At 37.8% G+C, this 27206-nt stretch overlaps 2 protein-coding genes and 1 long non-coding RNA gene across 4 annotated transcripts in view; 2 read left to right on the top strand and 1 right to left on the bottom strand.

Annotated features, from left to right (window-relative positions):
• LOC132122954 (capZ-interacting protein-like) overlaps window positions 1-10988 on the top strand; it is a 42772-nt gene extending 31784 nt beyond the window's left edge. For both annotated transcript variants that reach the window (XM_059533479.1, XM_059533480.1), the window contains exon 6: window positions 10105-10988. In XM_059533479.1, coding sequence (XP_059389462.1) covers window positions 10105-10527 — 423 coding nt within the window. In that variant the 3' untranslated portion in view covers window positions 10528-10988. The remainder of the gene's footprint in view (window positions 1-10104) is intronic.
• The window catches only part of LOC132122955 (uncharacterized), a 489820-nt gene that overhangs the window by 353607 nt on the left and 109007 nt on the right, over window positions 1-27206 (bottom strand). The window lies entirely within an intron of this gene.
• Window positions 19226-27154, top strand: LOC132123308 (TPA-induced transmembrane protein-like). The gene is made up of 6 exons (XM_059533860.1): window positions 19226-19327; window positions 20956-21091; window positions 24765-24907; window positions 26137-26207; window positions 26373-26542; window positions 26807-27154. Exons 1-6 carry the CDS (start codon window positions 19241-19243, stop codon window positions 26812-26814), a joined length of 615 nt encoding a protein of 204 aa, XP_059389843.1. The 5' UTR covers window positions 19226-19240; the 3' UTR covers window positions 26815-27154.

Genomic DNA, 27206 nt, shown 5'->3' with positions numbered 1-27206 from the left:
TTTAAAATTATTTGGGGAATAGTTATCCTCTTTGATATAAAGTTTTTATTTTGGCACAAAAGTGTTATTTATTTTAAAATGTATTCATTTTAAATTATTATATAAAAAAAGCAAAGCTTGTTGTGCAATATTTAGTTTTTCTTTTTTTTTTCTTTTTTTTATATTGTACTTTTAAAGTTCATTTGTTAAGGTTATTAGACCCTGTGGCTTTGTTATCTTTTAATTTTAATTTTAATTATTTACTTTTTTATTATTTTGATTTATTTTGGAATAGTTGTCCTCTTTGTTACAAAGCTTTTCTGGCACAAAAATAAACAATAAACAACAATTCAAAAGTATGTACACAGTGTTTTTTAATGTTTATAAAGTGTCATATGTTACAAAAGTATGGTTTATCTGATTTAATAATTACTCTAGCCAATGTTGTCACATTACGGGACAAAAGAACGAACAACCCGAAGAACCGAAAGATGAACTAATCAATTCTCTCTCCGGCTCAATACTGCATTCTTTTACTGTCTATGGTTTTAGCGTATGTGGCTGTCACGTGATTAAGGAACGAGTCAAAAACCCGATAGACACGAACTATGAACTAATCAATTCTCTTTCCGGCTCAGACTGCTTTGGGTAAGCGTATGGGGCTGTCACGTGATTAAGGAACGAGTCAAAAACCCGATAGACCCGAACTATGAACTAATCAATTCTCTTTCCGGCTCAAGACTGCATTGACTGACAGGTGAATCACTACTACTAGAACAGAACCTATAGAATAATGCGCATGCGCGACTGAACGAATCACTCCCCGAGACGACTCGTTCTTCCCGAGTCACATTAAAGATTCGTTCAAAATGAACGAATCGTTCAAGAACGACACATCACTAATAGACTTCCATATGTAGCAGAGTGAGGTATAGACCCAGTATGATTGGCTGGCATTACCCAAACAGGTGAATCTATCAATGTCTGGACTTAATCATGATTGGTCAGTTGGTTAAGTTTCATGAGCCAATTAGCCTGTGCATATAAAAGGGGGAAATTTTCGTTGCTTGGGATGCATCATCTTTGGTAACGCCCCTTTGTGACATGAGGTGCTTTGAATGAGTGCTAGTAGTTGGGTTATTGTTCTGTCTGTCATGTGCTGGCTGTTGGCAAGTTTTCAGATATGGGCCTGCAAGTAGCTGTAATCCTGCATGATCATGTGTATTGCAGCAGTGTACTGTTTGCTTGATTTTATTGCACATCCAAAGGTTTCCAATAATCTTAATTGAAACCTAACAATCATCAAGTGACTGCACTGCTGCTCTGCTCTGTTTTGTTATAGTTTTGCTGGAACTCATCTGGGTTTGTCTGATTTTTTTTTTTGTGCATGGATTTAGGTGGGAGGGGTTGGCCATGATACCCTGTACTGTGTGTCCACATTGAGTGCTGTGTTTAACATGTTTGGTTTTTCACAAGAGTGTGTGTCATGGGTATTGAGTGTGGGGTAGAAATCTGAGGGTCTTTGCTGTACACCTCCCCCTTATTTTTGTTATTTTATTGTTTTGCATCTTACTGGTAAAGACTTGTGATGTACAGTCGTGGCCAAAAGTTTTGAGAATTACATAAATATTGGAAATTGGAAAAGTTGCTGCTTAAGTTTTTATAATAGCAATTTGCATATACTCCAGAATGTTATGAAGAGTGATCAGATGAATTGCATAGTCCTTCTTTGCCATGAAAATTAACTTAATCCCAAAAAAAAACCTTTCCACTGCATTTCATTATTGTCATTAAAGGACCTGCTGAGATCATTGCAGTAATCATCTTGTTAACTCAGGTGAGAATGTTGACTAACACAAGGCTGGAGATCATTATGTCAGGCTGCTTGGGTTAGAATGGCAGACTTGACATGTTAAAAGGAGGGTGATGCTTGAAATCATTGTTCTTCCATTGTTAACCATGGTGACCTGCAAAGAAACGCGTGTAGCCATCATTGCGTTGCATAAAAATGGCTTCACAGGCAAGGATATTGTGGCTACTAAGATTGCACCTAAATCAACAATTTATAGGATCATCAAGAACTTCAAGGAAAGATATATATAGTATAGGTTCAATTCTTGTAAAGAAGGCTTCAGGGCTTCCAAGAAAGTCCAGCAAGCGCCAGAATCGTCTCATAAAGAGGATTCAGCTGCGGGATCGGAGTGCCACCAGTGCAGAGCTTGCTCAGGAATGGCAGCAGGCAGGTGTGAGCGCATCTGCACGCACAGTGAGGCCAAGACTTCTGGAAGATGGCCTGGTGTCAAGAAGGGCAGCAAAGAAGCCACTTCTCTCCAAAAAAAAACATCAGGGACAGATTGATCTTCTGCAGAAAGTATACTGAATGGACTGCTGAGGACTGGGGCAAAGTCATATTCTCAGATGAAGCCCCTTTCCAATTGTTTGGGGCATCTGGAAAAAGGCTTGTCCGGAGAAGAAAAGGTGAGCGCTACCATCAGTCCTGTGTCATGCCAACAGTAAAGCATCCTGACACCATTCATGTTCGGGGTTGCTTCTCATCCAAGGGAGTGGGCTCACTCACAATTCTGCCCAAAAACACAGCCATGAATAAAGAATGGTACCAAAACACCCTCCAACAGCAACTTCTTCCAACAATCCAACAACAGTTTGGTGAAGAACAATGCATTTTCCAGCACGATGGAGCACCGTGCCATAAGGCAAAGGTGATAACTAAGTGGCTCGGGGACCAGAATGTTGAAATTTAGGGTCCATGGCCTGGAAACTCCCCAGATCTTAATCCCATTGAGAACTTGTGGTCAATCCTCAAGAGGCGGGTGGACAAAAAAAACCCCACTAATTCTGACAAACTCCAAGAAGTGATTATGAAAGAATGGGTTGCTATCAGTCAGGATTTGGCCCAGAAGTTGATTGAGAGCATGCCCAGTCGAATTACAGAGGTCCTGAAAAAGAAGGGCCAACACTGCAAATACTGACTCTTGGCATAAATGTCATGTAATGGTCGATAAAAGCCTTTGAAATGTATGAAGTGCTTGTAATTATAATTCAGTACATCACAGAAACAACTGAAACAAAGATCTAAAAGCAGTTTAGCAGCAAACTTTTTGAAAATTAATATTTATGTAATTCTCAAAACTTTTGGCCACAACTGTATTGAGACCTTGTGTGAAGCTGTATTTGTTTCATTAATTGTATGTGATTGAAAGTGAATTTGTTTTGTTTCTTTATGCTCACCCTGCCTTTGACACCAAACCTGTGTCTCTTTTGCTTAGTGCTGTTATGTCTCAGTGTATTCTGAGTGGCGTAGTTGACTGTAGGATTTCTCTTATTATTGGTAACTTTCACATACCTGACCACTTCTTGCCACACATACTATTATTAATATATATATATATATATATATATATATATATATATATATATATATATATATATATATATATATATATATGTGTATTGTAGAACGTTGATTATATGTTCTTAGTTATATAGGAATCGCAATTGTACTTTTGGGTATTCCGTAGTGAGGACGTACTGTAAACACACGTATGGAATTGATTGGTCTAAAAAAAAATACATGTGATTAGTATATTCAGTTCTCCAGTAAATAATCAAAGTTATACTAAACTGGGTTATGTATCCAGTATTCAACATGGTGTCTGAAGGTGGTTCGTGGAACAGAGAACGCCTTTGAAGAAAGTCAAGTTTCATCGAAAAGACTTGATAAAAAAATAAATTAAAAAAAGTTTCAGATAGCACATCGGAAAGACCCAAACCTCTAGTGTTTGATGGCAACATTAGTGAGAACTGGCGCATATTCGAGCAAGAATGCAATATATTTATAGCAGCTGCTCACTCAGACAAAGATGCCAAGACACAGGCATTTATTCTCCTTAAGTTGGCCTGCTCAGAAGCCATCGAGCGGGAGTGCACGTTTGTGTATGCACCAGCCGTGTATGTGGGGGAAGGAGAGCAATGACGGATGAAACCAGAGAGAACCCGGAATGTAACAAACGGAAATTCTGTGAGTTATGCAACCCACAAACACTATGGAAAACTATGGAACACCACAAATTCAATATGAGAAACCAAAAACCTGGTGAAACCATAGAAGCATACGTGAGTGATTTAAGGAACAAAGCAAAGATGTGCTGATTTGGTGATCTAACAGATGAACTCATAAGAGACAGACTTGTGTGTGGCGTGACCAATGGTAGTATGAGAAAAATTATATTTAGAGACGGTGAGTTAACACTATCCAAAGCAATAGAATTGTGTCAATCCACAAACTAACAGATCTGCACACAAAGACTCTTGCAGCACCTAAAAGGAACACTAACGTGGACAAGACAGAGACTAAAAATACACAAGGATTTAAACAAAGATCCAACTCTGATCGCACAAGCTCTCAGATCATAAATTGTAATAGTTGTGGAGGTAAGCATGAAGCAAAGAAGGAAAAATGCTTAGCTTATGGACTTATATAAAAAATGGAGAGGATTTAAGCTCATTGAAGAAGACCAAACTCAATTCCTATGGAGGTGATACCCACAGCAGGCTTTGTTACTTTCATCTGCCACTTATCAGAAAGGGCATACAACTTCTCGTTTTACGTGATAAAAAGAAACATGCAACCATTGATAGGTCTGCCAGACTGCTTACATATGGAACTGGTCTCGTTCAACAAAGAAATTCATCATGTGACAGCAGATGAGGTTTCAAGCTTTGCAGGCAAAATTCATTCTGAATATTCAGACTTCATCAAGGATGAGATTGGTAAACTTCCATTAACATATTCAATGAGACTGAACCCAGCAGTTCACCCAGTTGTAAAACCTGCACGCAAAATCCCAGCAGCCATGCAGGGCAGGGTCGAAGCAGAATTTCGAAGAATGGTTAATATGGGTGTTCTTACCCCAGTCTCGGAACCCACCGAATGGATATCATCAGTGGTGGCAACCCACAAAAAGAATTCAGAGGAGATAAGACTATGCATTGACCCAAAAGAAGGCCCTCCTACATCCGCAACACCACATGCATACAGTAGAAGAAGTCGCATCTAAAATGCCAGATTCCTCTGTCTTTTCCGTTTTGGATGCGAAAAGCTCATTCTGGCAAATTTCTCTTGATGAAAAATCATCAATGTTGACAACGTTCAACTCCCCATTTGGGAGATACCAATTTCTACGCATGCCATTTGGAATCAGCACAGCGAGCGAGGTGTTCCAAAGGACAATGGAACAAATATTCGAGGGTTATCCATGCGCTATTATAGTAGATGACATCCTTGTGGGAGGAAAGGATGTTGAAGAACATTATGTAAATCTTAAAAAAAATGCTGGATCGTGCACAAAAGGTCAACCTTAGACTTAACCCTCTCAAATGTAAGTTTTGGCTGTCAGAAGTATGCTATGTAGGACATGCATTCACAAGTGAAGGACAGAAACCAGACCCTTCAAAGATCAAAGCCATCACAGAGATGGAAGTCCCAGAGAATGTCACAGCTCTACAACGCTTCCTAGGGATGGTTAACTATCTTGGAAAGTTCATTCCATGTTTCAGCGACCTCTCAGCACCCTTACGAGAGCTGACTCACAAAGATATGGAATGGTGCTGGCTTAAACAACATCAAGATGCATTCAACTAGCTGAAAGAGGTCATCACAAGCCCACCAACACTGAGATATTACGATGTCAAAAAACCTGTTACACTGACGTGTGACGCTTCACAATATGGACTTGGCGCGGCATGCCTTCAACAAAATGCTCCCGTAGCATATGCTTCAGGACCCTGACACAAACCGAGAGACAATATGCTCAAATCGAGAAAGAGCTTCTTGCAGTGGTGTTTGGATGTAGTAAGTTTCAAGACTACATATACGGAAAGAAAATCCACATTGAAACAGACCATCAGCCATTAGTGACGATACTCAACAAGCCACTGCACATGGCTCCAGCGCAATTACAATGCATGATGTTAAGACTTCAGAAGTATGACTTCATGATAAACTATAAAAGAGGAAAAGAAATGTTTCTGGCTGACGCTCTTTCACGTGCCCCAATGAAAAACAGAGAAGTGTTAAGCAGTGAGAAGGCCGACTTTGAAGTAATGTCTGTTGAGCACATCTCGCCATCAAGGCTCATTGAGTTGGAAGAGCCTACAGCCACAGATCCAACATTGCAACAGCTTTCCAGGACAATACAAGAGGGCTGGCCACACCGACTTTCTCTTCAACTCCACCAGTACTATCCATACCGAGATGAGTTGACAACGAAGGATGGGGTTGTGATGAAAGGCCCAAAAGCTGTGACCCTCAAGTCACTGCAGAAAGAATATATTACTATTCTTTATAGAGGGCATCCTGGAGTAGAATCAACAAAACGCAGAGCACGAAGTGTAGTGTTTTGGCCTTCAATGAACAAGGACATTGAGAAGGAGTGTGCTTCCTGTTCAGTCTGCAATGGTATGAAACAGCACCAACAAAAGGAACCACTGAAGCTACATGATACTCCAGAACTTCCCTGGTCAATTGTTGCAACTGATCTATTTGAATGGAATGGCCAACATTATCTTGTCCTGGTGGACTCGTATCCAAATTTGTTTGAAATAGATCTTCGCTGTGATTACAAAATTAAAGAGACACTTTTCAGTACCTGGCTGTCCCCAAAAAGTGATCACAGACAACAGAACATAATTTTCCAGTCAACAATTTAAGAACTCTGCAAGTTCCTGAGACTTCGTTCATGTAACATGCAGCCCGGAATATCCGCAATCCAATGGATTAGCAGAACGAGCGGTGCGAAGTGCAAAAGAGTTGATGGAAAAATCAAAGCGAGACGGAACAGATGTCTTCCTAAATCTACTCAATTTGAGAAACATACCTCGTGATGGAATTATCGGGTCACCAGCAGAAAGACTTCTGTGAAGACCAACATGGACAACACTCCCAATTGACAGAAAGTTGCTAGTCCCTTCCACCAAAAGTCATGTCATGGTCAGAAATCGACTTGCACAGAAGCGTCATCAACAGAAGCGGTTTTATGACAAAAGCAGCAAGCCACTCTGTCCTCTTTTTAAAGGTGAAGTAGTCAGGTTACAAACACCTCAAAGGTACAAAAAAGTGGGAATCATCAAAGACATCTGCAAGGAACCAAGATCGTATTTGGTGGAATCATAGGGGAGGGATTATAGAAGGAATCGTAGACACATCTTACCAGTCCCTGAGACGTTGCCACAACTAAATGATTAATACAACCTTACGAATATTCAAAAGTTTGTACACCAGGAAAATTTCAAAGTTTCCTTTCCGATCACCCAAGTGCACAAGTGACTGCTACTGACTCTGAGTTAAAATCGGAATCCACTGTACCTGCCAAAGAAACAGAAAAAAAACTTTGTGACTCACTCAGGCAGAATCTCGAAACCAAATCCAAAGTATATCTAGTGACTTACTAAGAGGCTGTTAAAGCATTTGGAGTAAAATGAGTTTTGTTTGTTCATAAAATCTGACACTTTAAGTGCCAATAGCACTTTTGGATTGGATTTTTGTCGTTATAAGCTGATGAGAGATTACTAAAGAAAGGGGATGTAGAACATTGATTATATGTTCTTAGTTATATATGAATTGCAATTGTACTTTTGGGTATTCCGTAGTGAGGACGTAAAGACACGTACGGAAGTGGTTGGTCTAAAAAAACTACACGTGATTAGTATATTCAGTTCTCCAGTAAAGAATCAAAGTTATACTAAACTGAGTTATGTGTCCATCATTCATATGTTTATATATATGTTTTTTTTTCTTTATTTAATTATTATTATTTTTTTCGAATTGCAGGGACTGCAGTGGGAGGGCTAGCATTAACCTGCTTTCGTCATCACACATAAATTTAACTTGTGAAATAATTGGTGGGAACAAACATACCTCTATTAATTTCTCTCTAAGCTGAAATCAAAACAAGTCTGGATGTCCTGAATAAAGCAAACCAGTGCTTCTTTTAAAAATGAAGGTAGACTATTCCAGTGACATAGAGGAGTCATATATACGTGAATAAGTCTGTTATTATTAGTGTGCAAATAGACAAACCGTGCATGTGCACTCTGATAGCTTTTTGCACGAGCACTTTTCAGTATGATTTCAGTATGGTAGACTGTTCAGTCTACATGACTTGCTGTCTGTCTTGAAGTTGTTGTGGTGTTCCGAGCGTGTCCAAACTTGGTCCTGGAGGGCTGGTGACCTGCAGAGTTTAACTCCAACTTGTCTTAACATACCTTCCTGTAAGTTTCTAAGATCTTGATTAGCTGGTTCAGGTGTGTTTAATTAGGGTTGGAGCTAAACTCTGCAGGACATTGGCCCTCCAGGACCTAGTTTGTGCACGCCTTATGTAAATGATCTGGTGTAAATGGGTCATACACTCAACCCATCCAAACCGTGAACACACACCCAGAGCAGTGGGCAGCCATTTTTATGCTGCAGCACCCGGGGAGCAGTGCCTTGCTCAAGGGTACCTCAGTAGTATTGCCAGCCTGAGATTCAAACCCTCAACCCTAGGTTTAGGAAACTATCTAACCACTAGGCCATGACTTTGTTTTCGGGGCATAGAGGAGAAACAATAATGTACAATATGTGGAAAATAATGTTTTTTTTTTTTTTTTACCTTAAACAACATAAACACTTTTCATTACAAATACACAAAATAATGTTCTTTTTATCAACATCATATGACCCCTTTAAAATAAAAAGAGTTGTGTAATTAAAAGACCATTTTATCATATTGAGAGGAACAGAAACAGAAACCTTGGAGTTATGATTGATGATCAGCTGACTTTCTCAGACCACATTGCTAAAACTGTAGTCCTGCAGATTTGCTTTATCCAACATTAAGAAGATCAGACCATTTCTTTCGGAACATGCTGCACAACTCCTTGTTCAAGCTCTTGTTCTGTCCAGGCTGGACTATTGCAATGCTCTCTTGGCAGGTCTTCAAGCCAGTTCTATCAAACCTTTACAATTAATTCAGAACGCGGCAGCAAGATTAATTTTTAATGAGCCGAAAAGAATACACGTCACACCTCAATCAATCAATCAATTTGCACTGGCTACCAATAGCTGCTCGCATAAAATTCAAGGCATTGATGTTTGCCTACAAAACTACCACTGGCTCTGCACCCATTTACCTAAATATATTACTTCAGACTTATGTGCCCTCTAGAAGCTTGCGTTCTGCAAGTGAACATCACTTGATTGTGCCATCCCAAAGAAGCACAAAGTCACTTTCACTGACTTTTAAATTAAATGTTCCCTCCTGGTGGAATGACCAGTCCAACATCTCTTCCATCTTTATTTGACCCTCGAACTTTAGCACTCACTATTCTAATTCTATTCTTAAAAAAAAAATTAACATGCTTTCAAATCTTTTTGTATTCTGTGTATTTTCTTTTATTTATTATACAATTATATAAAAAAAGACCTCTAACACTAGCTTTCTCTATTCGTTTTCTATTTTATCTGTTTTCTTTTTATTCATTATTATTTAAAAGCCCTTGCTACGTGTACTCCGTTTAAGCTAACTGAGACTTGTTATAGCACTTTTATATCATTGCTCTTTTGTTGTTTTTGATTGTTTCAATTGTCCTCATTTGTAAGTCATTTTGGATAAAAGCGTCTGCTAAATGACTAAATGTAAATGTAACAGACAACATCACCACCTAAATTTCAGATTTCTGTGAAACCCATTTGTTTTTAAATAAATGATTAATCGATCAAATGATCAAATTTTACATTTGGTCCCCTAAATCATAAATATTTGGTAAATTCCTTGATTTTATGCTGTTTAATAGCATGTAAAAATATTTTTCTGCTTATCACAGCCTTATGTTGTTAGCATAGCAACACTAGGGCTAGGGCTATTTGTGGGGCACGTGGAGTTGCAGCCAATTTCCAGTTTTATTTTTGATGTTCAGTCCAGTAAGCATGCTACTTATGTAGCATGGCAGCTAAGTAAGTTTGATACAAAGTAAATATGTCAGATGTAGTCTGTAGTTTTTTAAAGTTATGTATGAATTCAACTTTTACAAACTCAGCTAGTCTGATTTTGTGTCTTCACCCCACAGAGTCGGGCTAGGCTGTCTTTTAAGCGACGGCTGCCCACACGACAACACAGGAAGTCAGCATGTGAGGAGACAAAATGGAACGATGATTCTCCATGTGAACCAGATAGTCAACAGCAGAATGGAGATGAAGGGGAATTGTATAATGGGCCTTCACAGGAGGATACTGAGGATAAAACAGACTATGTTCAACCCACCAATGGCCTTCAACAGGAAAAAGACAGGACAGAGCACTTAGATGTACCCCAAGAAAATGAGGGGACTGAAGTAACCCATGTAGGAAGTAAGGAGGAAGTAACTGAGGGAGGATATGAACCTTCTGACTCTAAACAGGCTCAAGAAGAAGAAAAGGAAGAGACAGCAGAGGACAGGATAGAAGTGAAAGAGGACAAGGAAGTTCTGGATGAAAAGAACAACCCAGAATAGAAATAACAGGGTAATGGTCATGAAAAAAAAAATTAGCTTTTTTTAAATTTATTTCTAAATTTTTTTGCACAACATAAGGCATTGATTTAGCAACCTAGAATAATAAGAATGTTATGGCCGATAACAGTTGAATTAATGGTGTTTCTAACAAAATTTCAGATGGAATCGCTGAGAACAGACTCCAGAATAGATGAAGAGGGACAATGTCTAAATGCCAGAATTGATTTTTTTTCATTTAGGACTGTGGATTTGTGGACATATTGTCATAAAGTAAATATTACACAAAGGGTTAAATGTTACCAGCACACTCGTGGCAATTTGTTGCAATTTTATGTTTTGGAGTATTGGTGGTGAATTTTTATAATCTCATTTGTATGTTTTTGTAAACTCTGCTTGCACCCCACTGCTGGTTAGGTTTAGTGGTGGACCTTTAAAAAAAATCATAAATTTTTGTACAAATGAAAAACATCTCGGTTACGTATGTAACCTTGGTTCCCTGCGTAGGGAACGAGATGCTGCGATGACGTCATCGCCTTGGGAACACCTGTGGTGTGACGAATGTCTGAAGCCCTTATTCCATCACGCCAACAGCGCTTAGCACCGCCCATACGTATGTATGCTATATATGCGTGCTGAGCGCCATTTCATCAGATTTACACTATGACGAAGGAAGCGCTATCGAAGGTACGGAACGGACAAGCATCGCAGCATCTCGTTCTCTACTCAGGGAACCAAGGTTACATACGTAACTGAGATGTTCCCTTTCATAGGTTCACTTCGATGCTGCGATGACGTCATCGCCTTGGGAACGATATACCATAACGCCTGACGTACCTAAGATAGCTGGAGGACCAAGGAAAGAATCTGCTCAAGCGGAAGAGACCCGGGAGCCAAGAGCCATCCAGATAAGTAGAACTTGAAAGTGCTAGGAGAGGACTAACCTGCCACAGCACAGACATCTCATACAAAGCTCTTAAAAGAGAGCCTGAAAAGAAGCCATTGCTCTTGTAAAATGCAGCAGCTGAGCTGAAATAAATAGTAATTAGTCGGGCAAAATAATGTTGGTAGCTTGAAGCGCCAAAAATCACAGTGCACAACACGTCTGTGTGGGACTCCTCAGAGTCTGCATCTAAAACAGTACATGAACAAGACTTGGAAGCGTAAGCACCAAATCAAATGAACATGTCTGCATCAGTGCAGCGCAGCCGATAACAGAGAGAGAGCAAACCCTGCCATGTCACTGTTATAGCTTGCTATAATCACGCGAGCTCTTCCATTTGTTTCAGCTCAACGCAGCAGCGGAGCTGAATGAAGTAGTCAGGCAACTATTATTGGTAGCACTAAGCGCCAAAATAAGAGTGCACAACACACACCTGCTGCAGGGACTCCTCGGAGTCTGCGTCTTAAAACAGTACAGGAACAAGATTTGGAAGCGTAAGCGCCAAACCAAATGAACGTGTCTGCATTAGTACAGTGCAGCAGTTAACGTTAGGGAGAAAGGGGAATTTTTAACCACCTGCCTACTCACCGTTATAGAGATATTCTAAAGCACGTGAATTTATTATTATTTTTTTTACTTATTTGTTTCAGCTCAAGGCAGCAGCGGAGCTGAAATAAATAGTAATTCGTCGGGCAAACTAATGCTTGGTAGCTCTAAGCGGCAAGACCGTAGTGCATGACTTAACGTCCTCAAATCAGTACCTCTCATATATATAACATTTTTATAAATTTGAGAAAACACTTTATCCAGGGAGGAAGTAGAGCAACGGTGGATATTATATAGTAAGCTCGCCCCTTAACCCATAGCTTATATCTACAGCTTGTGTCGCCTGCGAGCTCATGAGCCAGGGGCTGCTGTAGAGTATGCGTCATCCAATCCGCAGCCGAGAGAATCGATTACGAGCTTCCGGAGCGGGAAACAGATATGACTAACCACCTGACTCACGAGGCGCTCTTCTGCTGAGCGCGCGCGGTCCAGGGAATGGAGCGAGAGAAAAGGGGGATTAATTCCGTTCTCTCACTCACTGAACACTCGGGCTCATCGCCGTCAACCCAAGCGTCGAGCTCGTGCGGCGCCTCGTCAACTGCAGAACTAGAACAGCGGGGGTTGAACGAACATCTCTCCTTCCTCACAAAAAGAGCGAGCCCAGAGTGCAACTTACTTATTTTAAGACACAGATATCACGGATACAACAATAGATAAAGGCCGCAAAGCGGTCTTCCTACCTGTTTCCTCGTGAGTCCGTGTAACGTGATCCATACATTCCGGAAAACTCATTGTGTCCGCCTTAGAGGAGTAAACTGCTCTATATAAATAGATGGCTTAGAACACAATAATCTCTTTCTGATGGGCAACAGATGATTCGCTTCCTGAAGGAATTAAAATCTGATGAAATGGCGCTCAGCACGCATATATAGCATACGTACGTATAGGCGGTGCTAAATGCTATTGGCCAATAAATTGGCGTGATGGTATAAGGGCTTCAGACATTCGTCACACCACAGGTGTTCCCAAGGTGATGACGTCAATGCAGCATCGAAGTGAACCTATGAAAGGGAACTGTACAAATTTGCCTCCAACTGCAAAAATGTGTATGTTTTCACAAGAGATCAGGTGGGATCTTGAAGCCATTATATCAAACCCTGAGTTTCTATTCAAACTCTGTAGAGTATGTCTGGGTTATTCATATTCCTTGATTATCTTGCTGGCTTTTTCTTTTAAATAAACTTTGATTTTTATTTGCTGTTCAGAGAACAGAAACACTTTCACCTTTGGAGAGCATTCTTCATTTTGAAAGTACATTTCCAGCATTCACCCTGTTTGAATATTCATGTGATTCAGTTTACAAAGTAACAAATATCACTGAAATAGGTGTAGTTTTACTGACTGTTGGTTAATTTGAAATATCTGACATGCCTCTGTGATATTCCTTGGGTCTGTTAACAGCAAAAGTTGACAATAAATGCTTCATAAACACTTCAGAAATGATTTATCAGTCATTTTGAGTGGTTAGGTTCACTGACATTGAGTTGGCTGAGAGGGCTGTGGAGAGGGTTTGGTTAAAGTTGCAAAATCATGAATCACTAAATACACTTTTATTTTCTGATGGTTACTGAATTTTAGTTTTTTTAATAGATATATAACAAGACAAATATAAATAATACAAAGAACATAGTGGCAGATATATTGTGAAGGCCAAATTTATTAGCAGTCTTGATTATTGTCATGTAAAGATACTTTATAATTAAATATAATGCCTGAAATGTATCACTGTGACTGCAAAGCTACTGTATTGCATCAATGATCTACTACTTCCCATATATGACTGAATAAAGAGCTTTATTTACACTTACCAGATGCTTTCCTTTATTTTTATTTTATTTATTTTTTTACTTTTTTTTCATTGGAACAAAGAACACAAGGTTATCATGGATGCTACAATATCAGACAGTATCACAAAATAATTCCAACATCTTGATATACAATATCACAGTTTCCTCAATGGTTTACATACATAATCCATTTTTCCCACAACTTGTTACATTTGTCGAATTTGAGCCTTAATATAAATGTAAGTCTCTCCATACTGTATATTTCGTTTATGATCCCTATAGCCATTGATCCTTCGTTGGAGGGTCAATCTGCAACCATTTACGGGTTATTGCTTTCCTACCACTTGCTAACAATATTTTTAATAAATATTTATCCTTGTCTACAATATTTCCTGGTATTTTACCTAAATATATAGTAGTGAACGAAAAATCAACCTCTACTCCCAATATTTTCCCAATCTCTGCCATTACTCCTTGCCAAAATAATTTAATTTTTGGGCATGCCCATAAAATATGATAGTGATTAGCCATCGGGGTTTCACATTGCCTCCAACAAAAGCCACGGCTCTGTGAGCCTGTATGAAGTGCTGTTAATTTGGGAGTTATAAAAAATCTTACTATATTCTTCCATCCAAATTCCCTCCAGGATCTTGAATTTGTGGTATTTGTCTGTATCACACATATGTCTATCCAGTCTTCATCTGTTATTTGTAAGTCAGACTCTTTCTCCCAGTTTTGTTTAATGTATATTGTTGAATGATTCTTGGAAACTTGCATACTTCCATACAATCTAGAAACCAGCTTTTTGTTATCTTTTAATGTGTACGCATTTGAAAATATTGTAATTAAATTATGATCTTCTGGCAGTGTACTTTTAATTTTTTTTTTAAAATAATCTCTGACCTGCAAATATCTATAAAAATCCTGCTTATCTAGTCCAAATGTATTTGAAAGTGTCTGATAACTCTGTAATTTCCCATTAGAGATTACTGAACAATGAGATATGATACCTCTCCAAACCCACTGTTTAAATCTCTCATCTACCCTAGCCGGCTCAAAACCTGGGTCAAATGCAATCCAACTTAAAACTCCAGTTTGATCCTCTAATTAAAGTTTCTTCAATACTCTGAACCTCAGTGAAAATACAGTCCAAGTACTCAATCTGTTATAGCTACTTTCAGCTAGTTTTTTATTTCCAAGTATCGACTGTATAGGTGTTTCAATCTGTGAAAATTCTAGGGTTTTCCATCTTGATTCATAGCTTGGTATACACCAGAAGCTTTCCTTTATTGTGTACAGTAATTGAGTCTGAAGCATAAATAGTTCACTTTTTAGTTACAACAAGCCTAATTACTTCTGCTTTTTGCTAAAAACGAAACCAAATGCACTCGGTCCTGTACATGTTGCGCTAACATTTTCAGTAATTATACTCTAACAGAGGTCACTAACCTCTGTTCGAGTATAGTAATGGCATTACTTAGGTAAAAATTAATCTGACTGGTTAAATACTGGTTAAAAAAATAATTAGAATCTTAACAGATGTGCACTAACTTCAAAGCATATCTCACACGCAACGTGTCGCTCCCAAGACGTGTATCTGCCACCCTTGGATCAGGTTGACTAAAGATGTCCATATGCATATTCCATCCTGGGTGCAGTTACGAATTTTCCTGGAGACTTGTCCTGCACAGACAGATACTAACTAACAGCAGACACTTGAATAGTTTTTCTACATTTTTTTGTTTTTTACATTTTTTTTAATGTAGCTCTGATGAAGCTCTTGCTCTCTGAAGCACGTATTCTCTGCATGCGTTCTACCTTTGAGTAATTTCCTCTTGACATAAAAGTTATGTTTGCACAATGAAAGTGAAAAAGTGAAAGTGAAGTGACATTCAGCCAAGTATGGTGACCCATACTCAGAACTGTGCTCTGCATTTAACCCATCCGAAGTGCACACACACAGAGCAGTGAACACACACACACACACTGTGAGCACACACCCGGAGCAGTGGGCAGCCATTTATGCTGCGGCGCCCGGGGAGCAGTTGGGGGCTCGATGCCTTGCTCAAGGGCACCTAAGTCGTGGTATTGAGGGTGGAGAGAGCACTGTACATGCACTCCCCCCACCCACAATTCCTGCCAGCCCAAGACTCGAACTCACAACCTTTCGATTGGGAGTCCGACTCTTTAACCATTAGGCCACGACTTCCCAATGAATTACCTGTTTCCATTACTGCCAGCTACAGTACAAACCCTAACCCTTCCTCCCAACCAAACCCATCTGCACCCCAGGACCGCCCCTAATACTAACACACACACACACACACATAGGGCTCTATTTTAACGATCTAAGCTCATGGTCTAAAGCGCATGGCGAAGGTGTTATCAGGACATGTCTGCATCCACTTTTGCTAGTTTAATGATGGGAAAATGGTCGGTGTGCCCGGGCACATGGTCTAAACTGGTTGTCCATTCTTAATGAGTAATGGGCATTTTTTGGGGGCCATAACGTGCAATAAACCAAACAGTCTCATCTCCCATCCCCTTTAAAAGCCAGTTGCGTTCGCGCCATGGTGGGTTCGCTATTTACAAGGTGAAATAAAATGTTTCATTTTAAAAATGTTTGTGTGCTGCTGCGCATCCCTATGTGTGTAATAAGCAAAGTGTTTGCGTTTTACATACCTGCCTATAGGTGCATATTACTAACATGCCCTTTAAATAACAGAGGAAAAATATTGACTTTAGACCAAGTTTGAGTTGGTCTTTGGCACAGTCTATTTTGAGTTCTTCAAAATAGCAACATGCCAAAAATGCGCCTGAACACACCTCTTTTTTAGACCAGCACACCCATGGGCGCAAGTGCATTTGCTTGCAAATGCAAATGCATTTGCTGCACCTTGCACCACATTTTGCCCAGGTGTGTGATAGGGGCCATTGAGAACATAGGTTTCCCAAAACTTCCCCAAAATATCTATTCATGAAGTACTTTTTCCTCAGCTAGATGTTTCAAACAATATTCTTCATTATTTTATTCAATATTAAGATAAATAAAGTAAATGCTTTAACTGTAAATTGGTCATGTAGATGAGAGGCCCTAATGACTTTTGTGACCTGTAGTAAGTCGAAGAGTAAATGTATGTTTTAATGTGTAGGGTGCTTTTCTCAAATCACGGAGAGAACACATGCAATTTTATACTATTTAAGTTTTACATGGGGACGTCCTTTTAATCATATAATATTCCAAATCATAATATTAATGAATATTAACTTAATTAAAATGAACTTAAACAACTCAAAAGGGTATTGAAGTAGCAGTGGATTCCAGAATCCACCCCTTCAACATTAAGAAACATATGGAAACATGTCATTTACAGTTCTAAAGTGCTGTAAAAGCTTGAAATTGCACCTTGAAAATGCTTGGAAATTGCTTGAATTTCACTTGGACAAAAGTGTAAGAACACTGCTGTCAGTTAATTTGCACTTAAATAAATCAATCTGTTGAAAACTAAAACTCAAGTAACTCCCCTTTTGTGTTCAACGGACATGAGTGTGAGAAGGTAAATTAATTCGTGCTTTTAAATGTGCAAAAAATGCAGATCACCTATGTGTCCACAAAGGCGATGTTTGTGTATATTTGGAATTACATAATTGCCATTAATTGCTGAATAGTGTCAAAGGAGCCACAGTGAATGATCCTAAATGTACAACATCGCAGTCAAAAGCACACGTTTTTCCATTTATCCATATACTGGTTTAGCCTGCTTCTTTATTTTATTTGCCTTCAGACAGCAAATGCCCTTTTCTCACAGTTCCTGTAAGTTGCCTAACGTGTGCTACAGTTTCGTTTCAATGTACACAGTCAATCTAACTGAAATACGAGACGCTCTTTAACACTTGGATTTCACCTGCAGGCTAGAATATCATTATCAGCCGCATCCACATTGAAAAGAAACCTGGAATCAACTTATTTATCATTTATTAGCTAAATGTGACACTTGGGAAAATTGTTCACTAACCACAACACAAAACCTGGTGAAATGATTTCGCAACCAGTCTTTTAACACGCCTCAGTTCCGGGTCTATCCGCAGGTTGGGATAGTGACTATGGAAGTATGACAGACGCGCTGGAGTTGAAGCCCATTCAAGTTGTCTGTGACAACAATAACGTCTCGAGTGACCAAACGATTGAGGTAAGTTGTCAAAATCTTTTATTCATCTTGTCTTTAGTTCATTGACAAGTTTGCTCATGATTGTGCAAGTGCGCAAACGTCCAACTCTTAACGTTTTACCCTGAGTGTCTTCCCTTGTTGTTTCGATTTGATCGTATAGATCTATGCAAAGAAAAACTTTTATTTTTTACTTTTTAATCCCGTACAAAAGGTACCGTGGTGGCACCTTAATGCTCAAGTAAATACATGCCATGACGTGAATGATTACCCTATTCATATTTATTTAGGCTACATGTACTCCAAGGTAGAATACCATGTTCCCAGATGAAAAGTCTTACCTCGTTTGCTGGTTTTAGCTCATTTAAAATGATATTCGCTGGTTTCAACTGGTTTCCCAGCCTAGCCAAGCAGGTCTTCATCTAGTTTAGTGGTTCTTTTGAAAAAGGATAGGAATACTATGGTACATGGCCATAACAAGTCAGCAAGTCTCTTGAAATATCTTATAATCTGGCCCTTATGACAAAGCAAGACTGGCCCAGGTTGTAAAATGTCATAATTCTAAAAAATGTAAAGTTGTTTCTAATAATTAATAATTATACTTTTTAAAACACACCTGGCACACTTGGGAATTTTTTTTTTCTTTATTATTTACCCTCCTTCATTGCTCCTGGCCTGTACTATTTTATTTAATGTTTTTACTGTTGCGTTAGTGGCTGTTGTCTAAATATATATACTGTACACTACAACTGTACAGACCAATGCCTTTCTCTATGTATATATTGTATAAGTTATGTCTGAAATGTTCACAGGTGATTCCAGGGAATGGCACTTGCTCGGACCACCTAACATCAGAGAGAAACGAAGTGTCCCCTCTTCTATCAACACCACAGGTATATGCCTCTTACTCATAACTTTTGATTGGCTGAAAAAAATTAATTGATCGAATGAAACTATGATGGTTTTGAACCAAAGCAAAAGCATTTTGAGATACAGTCACAATGACAGAACTTGTGACCATAGTTGCTTATTGGAAATGGTCCCCTGATTGTCAAACTAATCTATACAATACATTGTTTTCACTCATAATTAGGTTATTCAAGTAAGCTATTTATTTTCCACTATTGATGTCTGCCCTGACACCTTGTGCTGCATGCAGATTTTTAGGCTGCAAAACCATCCTTCAGTTTAGTTTGACTGGTCTGTCTGGATTTATGTGTTTTCAGGTCACTGAGAACAATAGTGAACAGCACCTCCATGTGGATAGAGGCGTCGATCCTGACTCTCTAACTCGACCCAAGGTAAATCTGAAAAGCAAAAAGCCATTACTTGGAGTATGTCTACATGTGGAAATAATACAATTTTGATGTCTCTCTTATCTGACATACACATCTGAGGTCTTGGGAGTCTTTACTAATGAGATGATGAGTTGAATCAGTTGTGTTGAACAGGGAGTCATCTAAAATGTGCAATGCTTGGATTTCTCCAGGACCAAGATTGGGAACCACTGACATAAGCAAATATGTCTAATGTAATTTAAACAGCTTGGCTTTGAACAATGCTGAGGTACAGTAAGAAAGCCTTGTGGCTGTTCCTCTGTAGGACCCTATGATTTCCACGATGCGAAAAACGCAATAAAAATTAAATGAAACACGGAATGTCACTAAATTTGCCAATTTTTGGATGAATAAATCAAAAGTATCTCAGTACACTTAAATCAAAATGCGATATGGATTAGTGTCTGTAAACATTAAGCCTTAAAATATGCATTTTAATATGAATCCTTCCTGCTCTGAAGGGGGAGTCGTGGCCTAATGGTTAGAGAGTCGGACTCCCAATCGAAAGGTTGTGAGTTCGAGTCCCGGGCCGGCAGGAATTGTGGGTGGGGGGAGTGCATGTACAGTTCTCTCTCCACCCTCAATACCACGACTTAGGTGCCCTTGAGCAAGGCATCGAACCCCCAACTGCTCCCCGGGCGCCGCAGCATAAATGGCTGCCCACTGCTCCGGGTGTGTGCTCACAGTGTGTGTGTGTGTGTTCACTGCTCTGTGTGTGTGCATTTCGGATGGGTTAAATGCAGAGCACAAATTCTGAGTATGGGTCACCATACTTGGCTGAATGTCACTTCACTTACTCTGCGTGTCTCTGTGTGAATGAATGGCACAGATGCAAGGTTTCGTTTACTACACACATACTGAAGAACCTGTGACATTTGTGTTGTTTTAAGCCTCTGCCGCCTCAATATATGAGTACATGAACATAATCTCTAGGTCTGCTGTGAGAGTCATTTCATAAGCATTTTCCCATTTACTTTGAGAAAAACTATTGTCATATCATATACAAATAGAAACTCAAAAGTCTTTACAGCAACTCATCAAAAATAAGTTTGGTTCAACTCGAAGAAACTGTGACAGAAATATATTGATTAATGTAAAGATAGTACCACTACAACTAATAAAATAGTTATTAAAACATTATTTAAAAGAATATTTACCAAAAAAAAAAATTATATATATATATATATATATATATAATTATCAGACAAATCTAAATACACAACACTAAATACAATAAACAAGTATTTCTAAGAAAAAAAAAATATAAAATAAGAATAGATTATTATTCATATTTTATTTTTTATGAAATATATTATTTAGAGGTGCTTTTATTATTATAATGCAATGAAACCATTAAAATGGAATCCAGAAAATTAATGGAAAATACAGAATTGGGCAAAAAATAAAATACATTTTTAGAAACAAAAAATAAAAATGTACATTGCTTCAAGTATGTAAATAATAAAATAATATATTTTTGTTAAAATGCTGTTATATTGTGTACACTTCATGATATCAATTCATTAGACATGCTTTTTGATTCATTCAATTTAATGTAACTATTTAAACAGAGTTTCTGTTTGTGTTTGCAGTGGTCAAGGGAGCTGCGGAGGGTCAAGAGAGAACTAAATGAGGTGGTGGTGTGGAAACTCAAATTATGGACATTGCTACTCTTCATCTTTATTGCCATTGCTCTGGTTATTGGAATCTCAATTATTTTGTGTGCAGGTACTGATGCTCCATTCATAATCTTGGTCTACTGCGAATGCTATTGATAATGTTACCAGTCTAATTTGTTAGGCTATATATTTTGCTGTTTTTATGCACTTTTAAAAGAAAACAAAATCTCAACTTTCAAATTCTGTCAATTTTATCACAAAATACAAACAATAAATGTTTAACACAAGCAAAACATTTTAAACCTTTAACACTTTTATTGTGGCTGATTGCATATGTTTCTCTTTAATTTTAGTTCTTGCACAAAATAAGCACGAATGAACATCATAATGTATTGTATGTTGAAAGAAACAAAACAACTTGCTGAAATATCTTGTCTTGTAATTGTTCAACTCATTTTTATTTGAGTGTTGATTTATTAAAAACATTTGATTAATTAATTGATTATTAAATAAAATTTATTTTTGATTTTTGATTTGGCCAAGTGCATCCTGAATTCTAGTCATATCTGGCTTGCTCTTCTGATACTGATGTTTAAAATTATGAGATCAGAGGAGCCTTCCTCTACACATTTACCAAAATGTCAGCTGTTTCCAAGATGACTGAACCACAGCATATGTTTCTTAAAGGGGTCATATGACATTGCTTAAAAGATCATTTTGTGTATTTAGTGTAATGCAATGTGTTTATGCAGTTTAAGATTCAAAAATCACATTATTTTCCACACAGTGTACAACCCGAATTCCGGAAAAGTTGGGACGTTTTTTAAATTTTAATAAAATGAAAACTAAAGGAATTTCAAATCACATGAGCCATTATTTTATTCACAATAGAACATAGATAACGTAGCAAATGTTTAAACTGAGAAATTTTACACTTTTATCCACTTAATTAGCTCATTTAAAATTTAATGCCTGCTACAGGTCTCAAAAAAGTTGGCACGGGGGAAACAAATGGCTAAAAAAGCAAGCAGTTTTGAAAAGATTCAGCTGGGAGAACATCTAGTGATTAATTAAGTTAATTGATATCAGGTCTGTAACATGATTAGCTATAAAAGCTTTGTCTTAGAGAAGAAGAGTCTCTCAGAAGTAAAGATGGGCAGAGGCTCTCCGACCTGTGAAAGACTGCGTAAAAAAATTGTGGAAAACTTTAAAAACAATGTTCCTCAACGTCAAATTGCAAAGGCTTTGCAAATCTCATCATCTACAGTGCATAACATCATCAAAACATTCAGAGAAACTGGAGAAATCTCTGTGCGTAAGGGACAAGGCCGGAGACCTTTATTGGATGCCCGTGGTCTTCGGGCTCTCAGATGACACTGCATCACTCATCGGCATGATTGTGTCAATGACATTACTAAATGGGCCCAGGAATACTTTCAGAAACCACTGTCGGTAAACACAATCCGCCGTGCCATCAGCAGATGCCAACTAAAGCTCTATCATGCAAAAAGGAAGCCATATGTGAACATGGTCCAGAAGTGCCGTCGTGTCCTGTGGGCCAAGGCTCATTTAAAAAGGACTATTTCAAAGTTGAATAGTGTTTTATGGTCAGACGAGTCCAAATTTGACATTCTTGTTGGAAATCACGGACGCCGTGTCCTCCGGGCTAAAGAGGAGGGAGACCTTCCAGCATGTTATCAGCGTTCAGTTCAAAAGCCAGCATCTCTGATGGTATGGGGGTGCATAAGTGCATACGGTATGGGCAGCTTGCATGTTTTGGAAGGCTCTGTGAATGCTGAAAGGTATATAAAGGTTTTAGAGCAACATATGCTTCCCTCCAAACAACGTCTATTTCAGGGAAGGAATGCAAAACCACATACTGCAGCTATAACAACAGCATGGCTTCGTCGTAGAAGAGTCCGGGTGCTAACCTGGCCTGCCTGCAGTCCAGATCTTTCACCTATAGAGAACATTTGGCGCATAATTAAACGAAAAATACGTCAAAGACGACCACGAACTCTTCAGCAGCTGGAAATCTATATAAGGCAAGAATGGGACCAAATTCCAACAGCAAAACTCCAGCAACTCATAGCCTCAATGCCCAGACGTCTTCAAACTGTTTTGAAAAGAAAAGGAGATGCTACACCATGGTAAACATGCCCCGTCCCAACTATTTTGAGACCTGTAGCAGAAATCAAAATTGAAATGAGCTCATTTTGTGCATAAAATTGTAAACTTTCTCAGTTTAAACATTTGCTATGTTATCTATGTTCTATTGTGAATAAAATATTGGCTCATGTGATTTGAAAGTCTTTTAGTTTTCATTTTATTAAAATTTAAAAAACGTCCCAACTTTTCCGGAATTCGGGTAGTACATTATTATTGCTCCTCTATGCCTCGCCTTTCTGAAATGCATACATTTTTATCCAGTGCATTGTGATTGGCTGAATTCCTCAAGCATGTGACGGAAATGCCGTCTCCAGGCACGACGAGACAAAACCAATAAAACCCATTACAAATGAGGCATTTGTTGCATCCAGTGGGGACATAATTACTGATTATAATAACTTATACTCTCTTTTTACTCGTTGCGCTGAGTAAACAAAAACCATGTCTGCATTTGTGATTGGAAAAATGACTAAACAACAAGTGCTACTCTACAGTACACTGCTCAAAACTCACATTTGAATTATCAGTGGCACATTGTTTAAATATGTGACCCTGGACCAAAAAAACAGTCTTAAGTCGCTGGGGTATATTTTTAGCAATAGCCAAAAAAAAAAAAAAAAAAAAAAAAAAAACTTGTAAGGGTTAAAATTATACATTTTTCTTTTATTCTAAAAATAATTAGTATATTGAGTAAAGATCATGTTTCATAAAGATATTTTGTAGATTTCTGACTGTTAATATATAAAAACTTCATTTTTGATTAGTAATATGCATTGCTAAGAACCTCATTTGGACAACTTTAAAGGGAATTTCTCAGTATTTAGATTTGTTTTGCACTCTCAGAATCCAGATTTTCAAATAGTTGTATCTCTGCCAAATATTGTCCTAACAAACCATACATCAATAGAAAGCTTATTTATTCAACTTTCACATGATGTATAAATCTCAATTTCGAAAAATTTACACTTGAGACTTTTGCGGTCTTGTGGTACGTATGTAAATGTACTTACAGACTGCGAGTCAGAAGCGCCAGACTATCCTTGCAAAGTTAGAATTTCCCCACTTTATAGAAACAGCCTTTGTGCACAGAAACATTGTAGGCTACAGTCCTCATCTTCAGTAAAAATAAATAAATAAATAATAATAAATAAACATTCCTTGACCTGTTCCGGAACAGTGTTGTAAATACAACTTAACCACTGATTTCTAGTTGTGTCCTCTTTTGAAAGGACAAAAAAGTAGTTACACTTTCACCATGAAGCACACAACATCTCCACAACATGGCAGCGGCAGCAACAGCGAGAATAAAAATGACACCTTTCTGTGCGTAAACATTTGGGCAGTGTTATACAAATTTTCCCACATCATAATGTGGGGGCGTGTTAAAACAAGCCGTTTTAGGAGGGCGTGGCTGACTCTTAACTTTAATAAAGTATATCTCTTTGGATTTGAGACTTTAGACTTTGCAACTTTACAGATCTTCTTTAAGCAGCAAGTGCCTGTAACACTCCAAAAAAAGGAAAAATGTTAAATCAAATCATATGACCCCTTTAAGTAATTCCTGTATAACATTTTGATTCTATTTTTGTTTTGCAACCCTTTGTGTTTTAAAGTTATTCATGATGACGAAGATGAAAAATATGACAAATCCTCATTTGTGGTGGCACGCTTCTTCAGAGGAAATTTTACTCTGGATGCTAACAGCTTCATTTCAAACTCTCAGGATGAAGAGACTATGAGAGAGCTGAAACAGCAGGTAATAACAAAAATGATCTATTCAGTACTAGAAATTGTAGATACCTGTGAAGCATTTTTGAGAAATCATTCATAAGCTTTACATAAATCAACACAGATCAAACTCTGAAGTATGAAGAAGTCAGAGACATACATTTTTTTATTTTATTTTTTTTATAAATATGGATTTAAAGATTAACCCCCCAACCCCCAAATGTTTCACATGATTTCCCTGACTAATCTTGAATTTGAATCTAAATAAATGTTCCATGTTTAGTACAAGCTAGACATGAACAAATAAAAAGTGCACTAACACCACTTAAATGGGGTGTCAATGAGGGTTTTTGACATTCCAGGGTTTAAAAGCAGAAAAAAACTGTAATATTGTAAAATAATAGAATTTAAAAAGTAACTGTTTAATTTATTTCTGTGATGTAAAGCTTAATGTTCAGCATCATTACTCTTCAGTCTTCAGTGTTACTTGATATGTTCAGGAATGAAATATGCTGATTTGCTGCTAAACCTATATATATATATATATATTAATCCATGTAAAAAATCCTTTATCCATTCAAAAGAGCAGCATTTATTTGAAATTGATATTTTTGTGACACTGCAAATCTTGAATCATTGACATCTGTCTTGAAGGAATAGTTTACCCAAAGATTTGTTGAAAATTCACTCATGATGTCATTTATTCACCCTCATGTCATTCCAAACTTGTATGACTTTCTTTATTCTGTGAAAAAGAATCTGACTCAAAAGAACTATGCTTTCATTGGACATCACTGTTTAAAGCTACTGCACAAATCAAGAGATTTTGTAAAAACCCACCATTTGTAGTCCACTGATGAAAGTAAGTCAGAGAGATGTGGAACAGTTTGAAGGTGAGTAAATAATGATGAAATGTTCTTTTTGTGGGTGAACTAATCATCCTGAGCGGCATGCTCCACAACTTGCACTTATGCTTTCACAGTAGTAGTGTTTTATTTATTTTTTTCCTTCTCATTTCTGTTCCTTAGGGGCACATCACTGCGTATCTGGGATGTTTTGCTTATCCAACACATCTGATTTAACAGAGCTCAGGAGTAGACTGACTCAACCACATGTTTTAGATAAGTTAAACATCCAGCAGTACAATGGAGAAGAAAAAAAACAGCACTGCTTTTATTTATTTATTTTGCTATGTACATGTATGATTACTCATTCACTCTATGTCTGTCTCTCCCATACACCATTATCAATCTTCAGCTGATAGAAGTCTACAGTTCTTCTCCTGCATTGGAGCGGTACTTTTACAATGTCACCATAAACAATCTCCAGTGAGTCAATTTCACACTCCAGTCACATTTTACACCTATTTGCTTGTCCATACCATAGTGTGACTTTAAGTCTTATCCACTCATTTTTGGTCCAGACAAACAAATCTCATTTATATCAAGGGAAAGTTGACCGAAATGACTTTTTAATGTTGTGTTTCGACACAGGGACACTGCAGCCCAGTTTAAGCTCCAGTTCATGATGCCTTTAGAACATGAGGAGCTGATACTCTACACTCTGAGTCTAAAGATGGTTAAAAATGTGCTGCTCCAAAACTTGTATGATCGAGACACTGCAGCCCCTTTCTATATCAAACCAACATCACTCCACATGGAAGGTGAGGAGATATTTATCAAATGAAATAATAATAACAATACATTATAAATAAATCATAAAAATCATCTGCGCTATGCTAAAAAATTATAGCTAATAATAAAAAAAATATAAGTATGGAAAGGATACAGTGACAAAACATAAATAATTGTAGCATTATAGAAAATGCTAATCTTTACATGCAGGACTGCAAAATAGATAAATTCGTTTTTTGTTTTATTAGTAAACCTTACTATGATTTTAATGTTTTTTGTTTGATTTTTTTCAGTTGGGTAGACATGCCAAACTTTAACTACAAGATGGATGTTGTAAATTGAACCTCTGGTATCTTCATCAGAAAACAGAACATTCCATGCATCACTTTATTTCATTTGATTGCCTTCTGGACTCTTTAAAATATCTCTTAATAATATTAATTATCCACCGTTAAAAAATATCTGTTTTATGGGTTCATTTCTAAATATAATTGCGGTAAGTTAGTGTTCATACAGTTTGTTTTATATAGAGGGTTCCCATGGGTCCTTGAAATCCTTGATAGTTTGTGAATCTGAAACATTTTTGTTGCGGCCCTGGAAAGTTTTTAAAAATAAATATACTTTGATGCAGGTCCTTGAAAGTGCTTGAATTTCTTTTGTGCAAGAAGTTTTCTGGAAAAAATTCCATATTAG

This window comes from Carassius carassius, chromosome 41 (genome assembly GCF_963082965.1).
Source record: "Carassius carassius chromosome 41, fCarCar2.1, whole genome shotgun sequence".
Classification (NCBI taxonomy): domain Eukaryota; kingdom Metazoa; phylum Chordata; class Actinopteri; order Cypriniformes; family Cyprinidae; genus Carassius; species Carassius carassius.
The sequence above is the reverse complement of the archived record's forward strand: the minus strand, read 5'-3'. Positions and strand labels throughout refer to the sequence as shown.

Bases quoted from the DNA above. Each gene is read 5' to 3' on its own strand.
- LOC132123308 (XM_059533860.1), top strand. From the start codon at position 19,241: ATGTGTTTTCAGGTCACTGAGAACAATAGTGAACAGCACCTCCATGTG. The intron at 19,328-20,955 runs GTAAATCTGAAA...TTGTGTTTGCAG, and splicing joins ACTCTCTAACTCGACCCAAG to TGGTCAAGGGAGCTGCGGAG. The intron at 24,908-26,136 runs GTAATAACAAAA...ATCAATCTTCAG, and splicing joins TGAGAGAGCTGAAACAGCAG to CTGATAGAAGTCTACAGTTC.